Source organism: Panthera tigris, chromosome C2 (assembly GCF_018350195.1).
Source record: "Panthera tigris isolate Pti1 chromosome C2, P.tigris_Pti1_mat1.1, whole genome shotgun sequence".
In the NCBI taxonomy this organism is placed as follows: domain Eukaryota; kingdom Metazoa; phylum Chordata; class Mammalia; order Carnivora; family Felidae; genus Panthera; species Panthera tigris.
Genome location: NC_056668.1, coordinates 148,425,216 through 148,438,927, shown reverse-complemented (window position 1 = coordinate 148,438,927; position 13,712 = coordinate 148,425,216). Strand labels below are relative to the sequence as shown.

General features: G+C 45.0%; 1 protein-coding gene across 15 annotated transcripts in view; it reads right to left on the bottom strand.

The window, feature by feature from the left end:
• Positions 1-13,712, bottom strand: part of ULK4 (unc-51 like kinase 4) — a 571,537-nt gene that overhangs the window by 239,577 nt on the left and 318,248 nt on the right. For 13 of the 15 annotated variants that reach the window (XR_006222024.1, XR_006222025.1, XM_042998368.1 and 10 more), the window contains one exon: positions 4,460-4,565. Coding sequence is in view for 12 of the 15 variants with exons in the window: in XM_042998368.1 (XP_042854302.1) it covers positions 4,460-4,565 (106 nt within the window). In the remaining 3 variants the exon portion in view is untranslated. Of the gene's footprint in view, positions 1-3,948; positions 4,106-4,459; positions 4,566-13,712 lie in introns of those variants that run through there. The other 2 variants (XR_006222026.1, XM_042998378.1) reach the window with 2 other exon arrangements.

The window sequence follows — 13,712 nt, the reverse complement described above, 5'->3', positions numbered from 1 at the left end:
ACATTACAATGGACACCACAGAAATTCAAAAGATGATTAAGAGGCTACTATAAACAACTACACACCAACAAATTGGACAACTTATAAGAAATGAAAAAATTCCTAGAAATGTACAACTTAGCAAGACTGACTCAAGAAAAAAATAGAAAATCTGAACAGACAGATTACTAGTAAGAAGATTGAATCAGTAAGCAAAAACTTCCCAACAAAGAAAAGCCCAGGACGAGATAGCTTCACTGGTGACTTTTACCTAACATTTAAACAAGAATACCAATTATTCTCAAACTCTTCCAAAAAAATTTAAGAGTAGGAAACATTCCTGAACTTGTTTTTACAAAGCCAGCATTTATCCTGTTACTAAAAACCACAAAAGGACACTACTAAGAAAGAAAACTGCAGGCCAATATCCCTGATGAATATAGATGCAAAAAATTATCAACAAAACACTAGCAACCCAAAGTCAGCAGCACAGCAAAGGATCATTCACCACGAATAAGTGGGATTTATCCCTGGGTTTCAAGAATGCTTCAACATATGCAAAATCAATGTGATATGTCACATTAATAAAAAGAAAGGAAAGAATCATATGATCATCTTACTAGACACAGAAAAAGCATTTGATAAAATTCAATGTCCATTCATAAAATCTAAAAATTAGGCATAAAGAACATACCCTAGCATAATAAAGGCCAAATATGACAAGTCTACACTTTAACATTAGCCTCAACTGCAAAAGACTAAAAGCTTTTCCTCTAAGGTCAGGAAAAAAAGGCCACTCTCAACATTTCTGTTCAACATAGTACAAGAAGTCCTCGCCAGAACAATCAGGCACGAAAAAGAAATAAAAGTCTTTGTAAAGGCACATAAAAGGAATTGTAAACAAAGAAGCAAAACTGTCTATTTGTAGATGATGGCATTTTATTTTTTTAATTTTTTTTTAATATGAAATTTATTGTCAAATTGGTTTCCATACAACACCCAGTGCTCATCCCAACAGGTGCCCTCCTTAATGCTCATCACCTACTTTTCCCTCTCTCCCCCCATAAACCCTCAGTTTACTCTCAATTTTTAAGAGTCTCTTATGGTTTGCCTCCCTCCCTCTCTTTTTTTTCCCCCTTCCCCTCCCCCTTGGTCTTCTGTTAAGTTTCTCAGGATCCACATAAGAGTGAAAACATATGGTATCTGTCTTTCTCTGTATGGCTTATTTCACTTAGCATCACACTCTCCAGTTCCATCCACGTTGCTACAAAAGGCCAGATTTCATTCTTTCTCATTGCCAAGTAGTATTCCATTGTATATATAAACCACAACTTCTTTACCCATTCATCAGTTGATGGACATTTAGGCTCTTTCCATAATCTGGCTATTGTGGAAAGTGCTGCTACAAACACTGGGGTACAAGTACCCCTATGAGATGATGTCATTTTAAATAAAGAAACTCTAAAGACTCAACCAAAAACGGTTAGATCTAATCAGTAAAGTCAGTGAAGTCGCAGGATACAAAATTAACAAAAAAATCAATAGCATTTCTATATGCTACCAATGAATTTTCTGAAAAACGAAGAAATCAATCCCAGTTCCAACAGCATCAAACACAACAAAATCTTAGGAATAAACGTTAAGTAAAGAAGTGAAGGATGTCTATTCTGCAAAATACAACACACTAATGAAAGAAATCAAAGAAAGGAAGAAATGGGAAAGTATGATATGTCCATGGATTGGAAGAATATTGCTAAAATGTCAAAAATACCAAAAGCCATCTAGATATTCAATGGAATCCCTATCAAGATGACAATGACGTTTTTTACAGAAGTAGAAAAAAACACTCCTAAAACCCAGATGGAGCCACAAAAGACCCCGAATACTTAAAGAAATCCTGAGAAAGAAGAAAAAAAGCAGGAGGCATCACAGTTCCTACTTGCAATCTAGAGTATAAATCTATGGTCATCAAAACACTATGGTGCTGGCACAAACACAAAGAGACCAATGGAACAGAATCAGAAGCCCAGAAATAAATCCAAGCACATACAGTCAACTAATATTTGACAAGGGAACTAAGAACACTGAGTGGAGAACAGATAGAATGAAATTGGACCTATATTTTACACCACTCATGAAAATTAATTCAAAATGGATACTTAAATTTAAGACTTGAAACCATGAAAGCCCTAGAAAAAAAATATAGGAGTAAAACTTCTTGACATGCATCTTGATAATGACTTTTTGGATGTGATGCTTAAAACACAGGCAACGAACAGAAAAATAAACAAGTGGGATGACATCCAACTAAAAACCTTCTGTACACCAAAGAACCCATCAAGAAAGTAAAAAAACAACCTATGGAGTGAGAAAAAGTATTTGCAAACCATGTATCTGACCAGGGGCTAAAATCCAAAATACACAAAGAAATCATACGGTTGGGATGAGCACTGGGTATTATATGTATGTGATGAATCACTCAATTCCACTTCTGAAACCAATATTACACTACATGTTCATTAATTAACTTGGATCTACATAAAATTTTTTAAAAAGACATCATATGACGCAGTAGCAAAAAAAAGTAACCCAATTAAAAAATGGGTAAAGGACCTACCTGAACACACGCTTCTCCAAAGAATATACACAAAAGGCCAACTGGTACATGAAAAGATGCCTAGCATCACGAGTCATTAGAAAAATGCAAATTAAAACCACAATGCAGTATCACCTTATGCCTGTTAGAACGGCCACCACTGATAAGGCCAACGATAACAGACGCTGGCATGGATGAGGAAAAGGACCCTTGCGCACTGTTGGCAGGGATGTAAATTGGTGCAGCCTTCCCATACTATGGAAAACAGTATGGAGGATCCTCAAAACAAACAGACAAACAGAACAAACAAACAAAAAACAAAGAGCTATCATAGGATCCAGTAATTCCACTTCTGGGAATACACCCAAAGGAAACAAAAACACTAACTCAGAAAGCTACCTGCACCTGCATGTTCACAGCAGCATTATTTGCAGTAGCCAGACATGAAAACAAACTAAGTGTCCATCAAGCAATCAATGGATAAAGAAGGAAGGGTGTGTATGTATACACATAATGGAATATTATTCGGCCATAGAAAAGGAAAACCTACCATTGGTAACAACATGGTTAAACCCCCAAAGCGTTATGCTTTGTGAAATAAGTCAGAAACAGAAAGACAAATATTGTACGAATCTAAACTATCACCACCGAACTCACAGAAAAACAGATCAGACTTGTGGTTACCAGAAGCAGAGGAAAAGGAGAAAGGTGGTCAAAAGGTACAAGCCCCCAGTTGTAAAAATAAGTAAGTTCTAGGGCTGTAATATACAACATAAGATGACGGTTAGCATTGCTACATAATATATAGGAAAACTGTTAAGAGCAAATCCTAACAGTTCTCATTATAAGGAAAAACCATTCCCAGTTTTTCTTTCTTTTCTTTTTATTGTATCTATAGGAGAAGATGGACGTTAGCTAAACCTATCGTGGTAATCACTGCACAATATATGTAAACCGAATCATCACACCATACTGCTTAAACCTATACAGTGATGTTGTATCAATTATTTCTCAATGAAACCAGAAAAAAATTTACAAGAAACTAACAAAGTTTTTGCTAGACTCACATTGAAAGAAGCACCACTGGTTTGGACTGAGGAGACCAGGGATAATTCCTTTTACAATGAAAAACAGTTGTAGGGTCCCAAACTTCTACAGGGAAGAATCAGGCTTAGAGTCTTACTCAGCTACGAGCATGGGCCACTCTTATGGGAAAAGAACAACGATTCAGAAGTTAGAGGCAAGAGCCACAGAGAACCATTCCCAGGGCAAACTATTCTCAAAGCACGGGAGTATTTTTTTCCTTTGGGAACAATGAGGGCTGAGGAAACGTGTCCCCCAAGATTTCAACATTGTCATGGATCAGTGACTGTTATCTACCTTTACTTTGCCCTTTTAAATGAGAGTTCCTCTGATGGTCCTTCTTGCTACGTCTCCTCGTTACAGTCTAGAAATATGGCAGAGCAGTAACGTGTATCCTTAGCTCACAGGTCTTCAAGTTCGAGAGGACCAAAATTCAAGGAGCCGCACCTGACAAAAATGTACCCCAGGGGTTGCATACATATCTAGACTTAACATATTTTATTTATTTAGAGAGGGAGAGCAAACATGCCATTAGGGGAGAGGGGCAGAGGGAAAGAAAGTGAGAGAGAATCTTAAGCACACTCCACACTCAGCACGGAGCCCGACGTGGGGCTCAATCACACGACCGTGATATCATGACCCGAGGCGAACTCAGATGCTTAACCAACTGAGCCACTCAGCCGCCCCTGATTCATCAACTTTAAACAGCACTTCTTGACTCCCTGCTACATATGATGAGGAAAATAACAAATAGGCAAAAAAAAAACAAGAGTCTCAAAAGGAATTCTAAGAAGCATTTACCTTGTTCATAAAGTAGCTTCATATTTGAATCTTTGCAGGCCACCAGATTGTTGAGCAACGCAATCACACTTTGCATGGTGTGACCCAGAATGTTCTCCTGATGTTCCTGCAATAGATCACAAATTTCATCATAACTATACAGAATTACAATTACACCACGATAGAGACAAATGATCGGGTGACCTCTGTCCCTTCATCCTTTGCATGAGGCTAAATGGTCAACTTTCTGCACCTAACGAAGCAGATCCTTCCGCATTGAGACACTCCCCCCATCCGCGTGTTCAGTTAGCTGGGAGGCAGCATGAGTCATTCAGAGCACAGTGCGGCTGCATGTGGCCTCCAACCCAGGAGCTGAGTGACAGCCACACAGCTGTCTCTGCTTCAGATGGGTGACGCAGGAATCAGAGTGACCAGAAGTTAACTACGTGGACCTGGGGAGACCGCACCTGAAAGTGACCGAGGTCACAAAATGAAACTGCCAGGTCTTGGAGGGACAACACACGGCAGAGCGACCAGGAGACCCTTGATGGACACGTGGTTTCCCAGGCTTACGAGAACACCCACGCTGCATCTGGCTCTGAGGCTGCCGTGTCACCGGATGTGGGTCTCTCAGCAATGACAGCCCCTTGGCGTCATGCGCCTCGCCATCTGTGTCTTCGCTTGATGTAAGACAAGGGCTTTGCTCGCCAAATACCGATGCCCCCAAATTTCTAACTTTCTTTAGAAACACACACTGAAGAGTAAATGGTAACGTTTGAATGTTCCACTGACACGGGCTCAAGAAGATGAATAGGGAAGCGACGGTCCGCCACCAATTTCATCTAATTATTCGTACAGTTGGTTGCGAGGAAAGGGTGATTAATAGGCACAAGATGACACGACACGTTATTCATGATAAAGTAACTAACGATACATAGGAAACCTATTCTAGTCAAGAAAAGAGGAGCTAATAAATCTTTTCAGGGTTTTTTTTTTTTTTTTGGTCCCATTCAGTAAAATAACACATTCCACTGCTTATTCAAAGACCAGCCTGTCAGCAAATATAGGTCCTTTTCACTGGATATAAATCCATTGTTCCTTTGATATACACATTTTTATGATTGAATGTATCTTTTCTACGATGCTCTTGGTGATATTTTTGCCTCTTTGTGAAGCCAGTACTTCAATTTTCCCTTGTGCTGATGGGGTGAGGCCGCTTTTTGATACAGGCATTTCCTTTAGTACAAAAACCAACTATCCAAACCTCCATGACCCCTGAACACTAAGAACCCAGGACTGTACCCTGGCCAGCCAGGTTCTCGGACTCCTGCCCTGGAGTTTGCAGACTCCCTGCAGAATGAAGGCCTCTGCCAGCCACACTACTCAGCCTGCAGAGGGGCGTTAGGCGAAGGTGCACTCTGATTATTAGCAGCCCCCACCAACCTTATCCCTGGGGGTCCTCGGGACCAAATATTTGATGCAGGAAATAAAAAGAGACCCATAATCCTGTAACCAGACTGAGAGAAATGGTTCCTTTTCTAGCCATTATTAAATTTTTTTTTTATTTTTTTAATGTTTGTTTATTTTTGAGAAAGAGAGAGAGAGAGAGAGAGAGAGAGTGTGAGTGAGAGGGGGAGGGGCAGAAAGAGAGGGAGACACAGAATCCGAAGCAGGCTCCAGGCTCCAAGCTGCCAGCACAGAGCCGGATGCAGGGCTCGAACTCACAAACTACAAGACGATGACCTGAGCTGAAGTCGGACGCTTAACCAACTGAGCCATCCAAGTGCCCCAAAACATTGTTGTTTTTAGGTTTCTTTGTTGTTGGTTTTCAAACAACTCATACACTGTGACCTTTGTTTAATATAAAGTGAGGGCTTTATGAAGAGCATAGTAGAGAATTCTATAGAGTTACTCTTCTCTCTTGCAGGTATATGTGCTTCCTACATGGTGTGGGGGAGAAAACAGCATGGAACAGAATCATTGTCCCTGCTCAAGATGATGCTGTGGTTCCCCAGGGGAACTAACATAGCGATTGCTGTGGCCTAGATTATCATTTCCCCCAGAAAGAATTAAATACATGCGAAGAGCAGTTGAGAAGGTGTAAATATGAATTAAACACACTTCCATTGACTTCTATCAAGCTGAGTTATTTCATTTCTCTTAGCAACGTTAATAAGATTTGTTCTTGCTGTTCACAACCATATTAGCCTACAGGGGATAAATTATCTATTAAAAAACATCATAGTCGCTTCTTAAAGTCAGAGTAGAGGATTTCTAAGAAGGGAGAAAACAGTAGGGTAAATATGTGGGGCCAGAGTTAGTCTTGGGCACTTCGCAAGCCTCATGCAAAGAGAAAAGGGAAACTCGAGTTTGGTTCAAAGGCCACGGGCCAGAGTTGGAAGGGAGGGATGATCCCGATGGAAGACTGGGTCCCATCGGATGCTCCTCTAGGGTACCCCATCCCCCAGCACGCTATGCCTGAGCCCCAGGGTGAAAAGACTATAACGGAAGGCTAGGTAAAGACCTGATTTTTTTTTTTTTTTTTTTTTTTTTTTTTTAATTCCCATGGCTCATGAATAAAGCAAGCAGTCTACACCACGGGCACCTCAACGCACACAAGTAAAGCCCTCTAAGGAGAGACAGAGCAGGTTATGACTGTGGCACAAGAGGGCCTGTGGCACAGGGTCAGGGGCCCAGCCACCAGCGGCCTCGGCGCTGATCTTGGCCCAGGGTGGCAGACACCCATGTGGGCCTGAACAGGGACAAAGCGTGGCTGACAGTTTTGCTGATGCGGCACTACGTGCCGGGGCCTGTATCCCAAGCATGTAACCTGCATTATCATCTCATTTAATCCTCACACGTACACCCAAGTGGCTCCGGTTCTCCCCTTTTTACAGATAAGGACATGGAGGGTAGCGAGGGGAGGTGGGACTTGCCAAGAATCACCCAGCTCTTCAGTGGCGAGGCTGGGATTCGGTCTGGGCGATGGCAGAAGCCATGCCCCTCATCACCACGCGGCATCGCCTGGGGACCACAGGAACGGGGGCGGCGGGGGGGTGGTTGGAGCCACCAGCCCGTCAGCACATCCCAGCTTAACCAATACCACCTGAGGAGCCACGGGGTGAGGCGGGAGGAACTTAAAGGGCCTGGAGTAGGAGGTGGAAAGAAGCAGCCAAGTACTGAATTGGGGAAGTGCTGCAGTGCTGCCCTCCCTGTGCCACCATCACTGGCACCTGCTGGCCTCATAAAAGCCCTCACTGTGCATCACGATGCTGTAAGACACACAACCCGGGAAACGAGATGGAGGTGCCGGTCACAACTAAAGGAAAGGAAAGAATAAGCATATTACCCGAAAGACTGAAGATACATACTCGAGCCCCCCCATCCGCAGCACCATTGCTCAGACATAGCATTAGCCTCGGCTGCTGGGTAAGAAAGGCAGCCGAGCTCATCAGAGAAGCCATCACTGACGACCCACGCAGCCACGGAAGGCAATCCTACTGCATTTTAAGATCATGACGAAAACATTTAACTCCTTTATCCATAACCCATCAATAAGCACAGCTGACCTAATTTGTGTGCCTAATGGCATAGTGTATGGACATTTAATAAACAGAGCACTTGAGAGCTCTAATAAAACACAGCATTTGCCAGTAGAGATAATTAGAATGGAAACAGCAAAATTCTGGTGTTTGGCAACATAGATGAAACAACTTCATTAAAATGTACAGCTTCAGCAAATGAAAGGCAGGGGAGCACTGGACCCTGAAGAATCAGCCTTCTCAAAACTAATTGCTTCAGTGCTTAAAGAGGACAGCTCTGAAATACCAAGGGCACAGCAAGGAAACACTACTGAAAAATGATCAGCCATCCCAAAGCAGTTTCACTGTAAACAAAGTGTTAGACTTCATTCTAATATCTGAGGACGTAAACGGCACTAAAAGCCTTCGGATGGCCAGATCCAAAAGTTTGGCAGGGGTCTGAATAGTCAAGGCAGGAAATGCCTTTAGCGATGAAGAGTAACAGTGAACCACGGTCACTCTCTGCTGCCCTTGGTGTGGGGTCAGATCTCAAAAGACAGCAAACCGAAAGGCACCCACCAGTCCCGATGGAGGTTAGAAGCCAAGGGGAGGCTAGAAGGCAGAAGCACACACACAAGTGTTGTGAACATGGAATCTCTGATCTCCTGGAAATAAACACAGGACACGCCCTATTCAACACACAGTGAGATCATATTTCAGGGGAAACCCACACGTTGCATCGCAGGATGCTAGTCTGCGGTGCACAAGCCTGCCCGCAGTACAAAAGTGCAGCTCTAGGACAGAGTGGGGTGTCCACTCACTGTCCCTTTTACACCTTCTCCCACACGGCTGGGTTCCTAGACAGCTGGAGCCCACAGAAGGCTTTTCAGAGCGTCCCGATGTGACAACCGTATCTGAGGGGAGGAGGACACTTTTGCAGATTGCTGATTTTTCACAAGGCTGTGCCACACACCGCTCAAACTCCATGGGATCTATACTGAACTCATCCTGTCCTTTCTCCTCACACATCCTCCTTTTGTCTGCCCACCATGCAGCCAAAGATCCTGGAATTACCCAGGGGCCAACTGCCTCGCCAACCTCCCACATCCAATCAGCAATCAAGTCCCCCTGATTCTCCCCGGGGCCCCTCTAGGAGCTCTCCTCTGCCACAGGCGGTTGCCATCTTTGGCTGGGGCTGCCACGAGCCCCCTAGTGGAGCCTCTACTTCCAGCCTCCTCTCCTCCACTGCAGACCAGGCTCCTCTTTCTCAAGTAGCAAGGCTCATCCCCCTTCCTAGGGCTTAAAAGTGGGACCCGCAGGCCCAGGGAGCACATGAGAGTCCACCGTAGGCCCAAGGTGGAGGGCCATTGCTTCCCACCATCCAGATTGTCCAGAACCCCAGGGGAATCAAAGGCCTGAAGGGAGGAGAGGCCACAAGAACCACGGGTGGCAGAAGCAAGGGCATTGTGGTTCCCGTGCTTTTGATCCCAGAGCAGCATCACGTTATGATTTTGGAAATATTCTCAGGATTTCCTGAGCCAAATCCTGACCCCGGGGGGTAAGGAACAGGGAAGGGAACAAGCTGAAGGGGCACAAATTTAAGATCAATTTCACAGGGCGCCTGGGTGGCTCAGTTGGTTAAGCATCCAACTCTTGATCTCGGTTCCAGGTCATGATCTCATGGTTCATGGGTTCGAGCCCCACATCGGGCCCTGTGCTACTTGGGATTCTCTGTCTCCCTCCCTCTCTCTGCCCGCCCTCCTCTCTCTCTCAAAAGGGAAGAACACTAAAAAATAAATAAATAAAATGAATTTCACCCATTTACCTCATAAATGCATACAGGATTTCCTGGGAAGCAAGGCAAGGATATATGGACATCCAGAGTGGGAATGTTTGAGGCATGACGAAGTTGGGGCTGGGGTGACTATTACTGGGCATTTGCTCTGCCAGCTGTCAAACAGTCAAACAGCTCCTGGGCCCTGTGGTCAGGGCTGCTGGGGGCTTAGCGGGCTCTGAGGAGGCACTCTTCCCCATAGGTAGCCAGACACATAGGATGCTCTCACCCTAAAAGCCTGGAGGTACAGAACGAAGTCCCTTCTTTTATTTGGGTCATCATCTTTCTGATTCAAGACATGCGAGAAAGGAATTTAAATTTTTGAATCTGACTGACAGATATTGTCGAGGCCCTCAAGCAGCAGCAAATACAAGTTCTTATTAGCAATACATTCCAGCTGGCACAGAAAGGAGGCTGTGGACCAAATGGTACCATTTGCCAATCATATGCCGAGCTCAGCTGGAGAACTCCAGCCCTCGCTCCACGCCAATGGCCGAGTGCTGCGGATGCCCCCCTGGCAGGTGAACTGTGCCGCTTGGCTTGCTCAGCCCTCCTGCCCTTTCACACCATTTAAGCTTCTAGCAGCAAGCTGCCCTCCCCCCGGCTCCCGACAGGGCGCTACGCCTCGAGACAGGCACAGCGGGTCAGAACCAGTGCCGGTCGGGCCGGAGAGCCCTGGCAATGGAGACAGAGGGGAGCAGCGGGGACCAGCGTCCCCAGACGCGGGCTGCACCCCTCCCACGTGTCTGCCTGGGATGCCGATGGACGGGCTGATCTGCCCCACAACACCCTGTGTGAGCTAAACACAGGCCCGAAGGGGACAAATGAGCAAATACAGGTGTGTGTCCAGACACACAAGTCCCTCTGCCTTCCCGTTACACCCCTGCCACTGCCCAAAATAATAACCACAATGTTACCAAAATAAGGCCTTGACAAACTACCATCCCTCTTAAAGATTCAGGCCAGGTGTCATTGGCAGCAGCTGGGGGCCGTGGGGAAGGCGGTCCTTCCCGTTGGACAGCACGGTCATCGCCTTCCCTCGCCTGACTGCATCGTAGCACCTACCGTATACGTAACGGTTGGTTCCTTCATTCCTCACCTGATCTCGAGCCCTTTGAGGGCAGAGCTGGGACTTTCGATCAAGTCCCCAGTGCCAGGAGCGGCGCCTGGTAAGCAGAGGCCTCTGGTGTATTAACGAGAAACCAATCTTGCTCGAAGTCGCTTGGGTCAATACAGCTGGGGAAGGGACAGATAGCTCATGAGAGTCTCCGTCAAGGAATGAATTTGTCACTGACCAGAAACTGCCTGCAATTAAATAACTGATAAATACTTATTGAGCAATAAAAATGACCGTCCTCCAAACGTTTAATAGGTACATACTCGCTTTTGGATATTTGCAATGAATGACAAATTCAGACCTTTTTCCTTTAACCAAAATACATCAAATCTCTCACGTGTGAAATAGTTGTCAAGGACTCACGAAGCATGTGCATCGGCATGGAAGATATACACTCCACAATTCCTGACAGACGCAGACACGGTTTTAATGGGGCTCTCCGTTAAAAAGGATCGCTCACAAATATAAAGAAGTGTCCCATTTTAAAGAAAGAAAATATTGCTTTCGGGGACTGGAAAGATCGATACATTCAACTATCACGAGACAGTTTTCAATTACGGCTTTTACTGTGGGAGTTTGCCCACGCTGGGGAGTTCACCAAGTGTGGTGCTCGCGGCTCCTGTCTCAAAGGAGTACTGGCCACGTCTGCCGGAGAAGACCGTGCCGGGAGCTGGCGAGTTTACGTGAACCTAGGGTTTCAGAGAGCAGAGAGAGATGGCGCTAAGCAGAAAGGAATCCGGGCTGAGGAAAGTCAGGGCTCCTTGGCTTGCCCCAAACCAGCAGGCAAACCTGGAGCGAAGTGAGAATCAAAGTATCAGACTTTGGAAGAAGCTGAGAAAACTTTCTAGTTCAATCTTTTGATTTTAAAGATAAAACAACTGAGGCCCCAGAAGAGAAGAGAAGGAGCAGGAGAAGGTGTCTTCCTTCTCCACCACCTCACTCTGTCCTCACACTTCTAAAAATCACATCAGGGCATGCAGAGTCAAGTAGGCAGCTTTACAAACGTTGTTGTTGTTTTGCAAACACTGGAGTAATAATAGAGACACCGGTCCCTGGAGCTACAGATTCAGTTGACCTTAATTAACACCTCTCCACTAGATCAGCAAGTGGTAGGTGGGCTATTCCTGAGGACATGATGCCTACTGACCCCCCCCACCCCAAAAGCACACGCTGTCTGGATCCCATTGGGTTTTTCAACCAGTTTTTGTTACACAGGGCTGCCTCTAAAGTGGCAGTGAGAGCCTAGCCATCTCACGGTCTGAATTGAAATTTTAAACAAGGAGCACCGTTTTCCAATAAGTTATTCTGAGCAAGGAACAAATCAGACAGCAGGGAGACTGCAAACACACACACTGGATGTTTACCAACGAGCAGCACAACGCGGCCCGGATCTTTGTCACTCACCCTGGAATTTGGTGCACTCGGTATTTTAGGCATGATCACACTTCTGTTCTCAATCTCCATTAACAGAGGGCAATCAGCTTTCCTTTTCTTAGGCTCTACTTAGATAGTAACAGTTATATTTGTATAATCACTTTGGAACATTCAATATGCTCATTTTTGGCCGCACAATGATAGAAAATATACGATCCTGGAGAACAAATTGGTTGTGACGGGATAAAAATCATCTGAGGAATTTTTCATCTATTAGATAATACAAAATGCCAGCAAAGACCCAACATAATAACTAGAACTTGAAGACACTCTAATAAATGCATAAACTGGGTAAAAACATAGAAGTGTTAACGTGGCTCATGCTGGACAACCGTGGGCAGGGTCAAGGGGTCTCGTGCTGGGAAAAGGTTTGAGAGAAGGGATCAAGAAACACACAGACGCTGAGCAGAGACCAGGGTATATCTTGGAAACACAAGAAGAATAAGGAGATTCCAGAGGAGTAAGGAGACTGACCAACTTGACCAAGAAAGAATGTGACCATATATTGGCTGGTCTCATTTCTGAAACCTAGAAGGGGACTGTGGACTATGGAGAGCTCAAATTAATTTCTTAGGTCAAGCCAGGCTTGGCATCTCCTAAGGACCTTCAGATGTCAGCTGAAACCTGATCCCCCTCTTTAACATCTATTCTGGGACAAATCCCTATGGGAGTCTTGGCTGTCTGCTGGACAATCAAGGCTCTATTCATGCAGTGCCCATCTGCTCACACCCACTGCTTCTGGATCAAAGCAACAGTCCCAACAGTGCCTGGAAAGTGCCTTGAGCTTAGGATGAAAGAGAAGGGAGGAGAGGAAAGGGAAGGATACCGGGTTTTCATATTTTTAATTCTTGTACCCCAATAAACGGCTTCAGCTTTAAGAAATTACATATCGAGATGGCATCATTAAGTTTTCTTCACGCAGGTCAGAGAGAAAACCAGTAATCAGAACGAGTGCTAAGAATGAAGAGAGGGACAAAGGTGAGAAGGGAGAGAGACTGGAGAGGATGGGAAGGAAGAAAGGAGGGACTAATGGATTTCCTCAAGATGGAAAAGCGAGCCCAGAAAAGACAAGCTCAGGGTGCAACCCCAAGTCTACAGGCGCTAAAACGAAAAGTCTCTGTATCGCAAAGCAGCGGGTCACCTGAATTAGGAACAAAAAGTCAGTCAGCCGACACAGTCCATGTCCAGCCACTGGGTGCCTCCAAATAAAAGCTGACCAACATTTCATCGGGAGCTGCACAGAGACAACTGCTCAGGTCACTGCCTTTAGCACCGCCTGGCGTCAGCCTGGTGACACATGCCATTCTCACCAGACAGGGAGCAGAGGAGCAACTGATTCTCTTTAATGCCCAGCACTTCAAGCTCCCT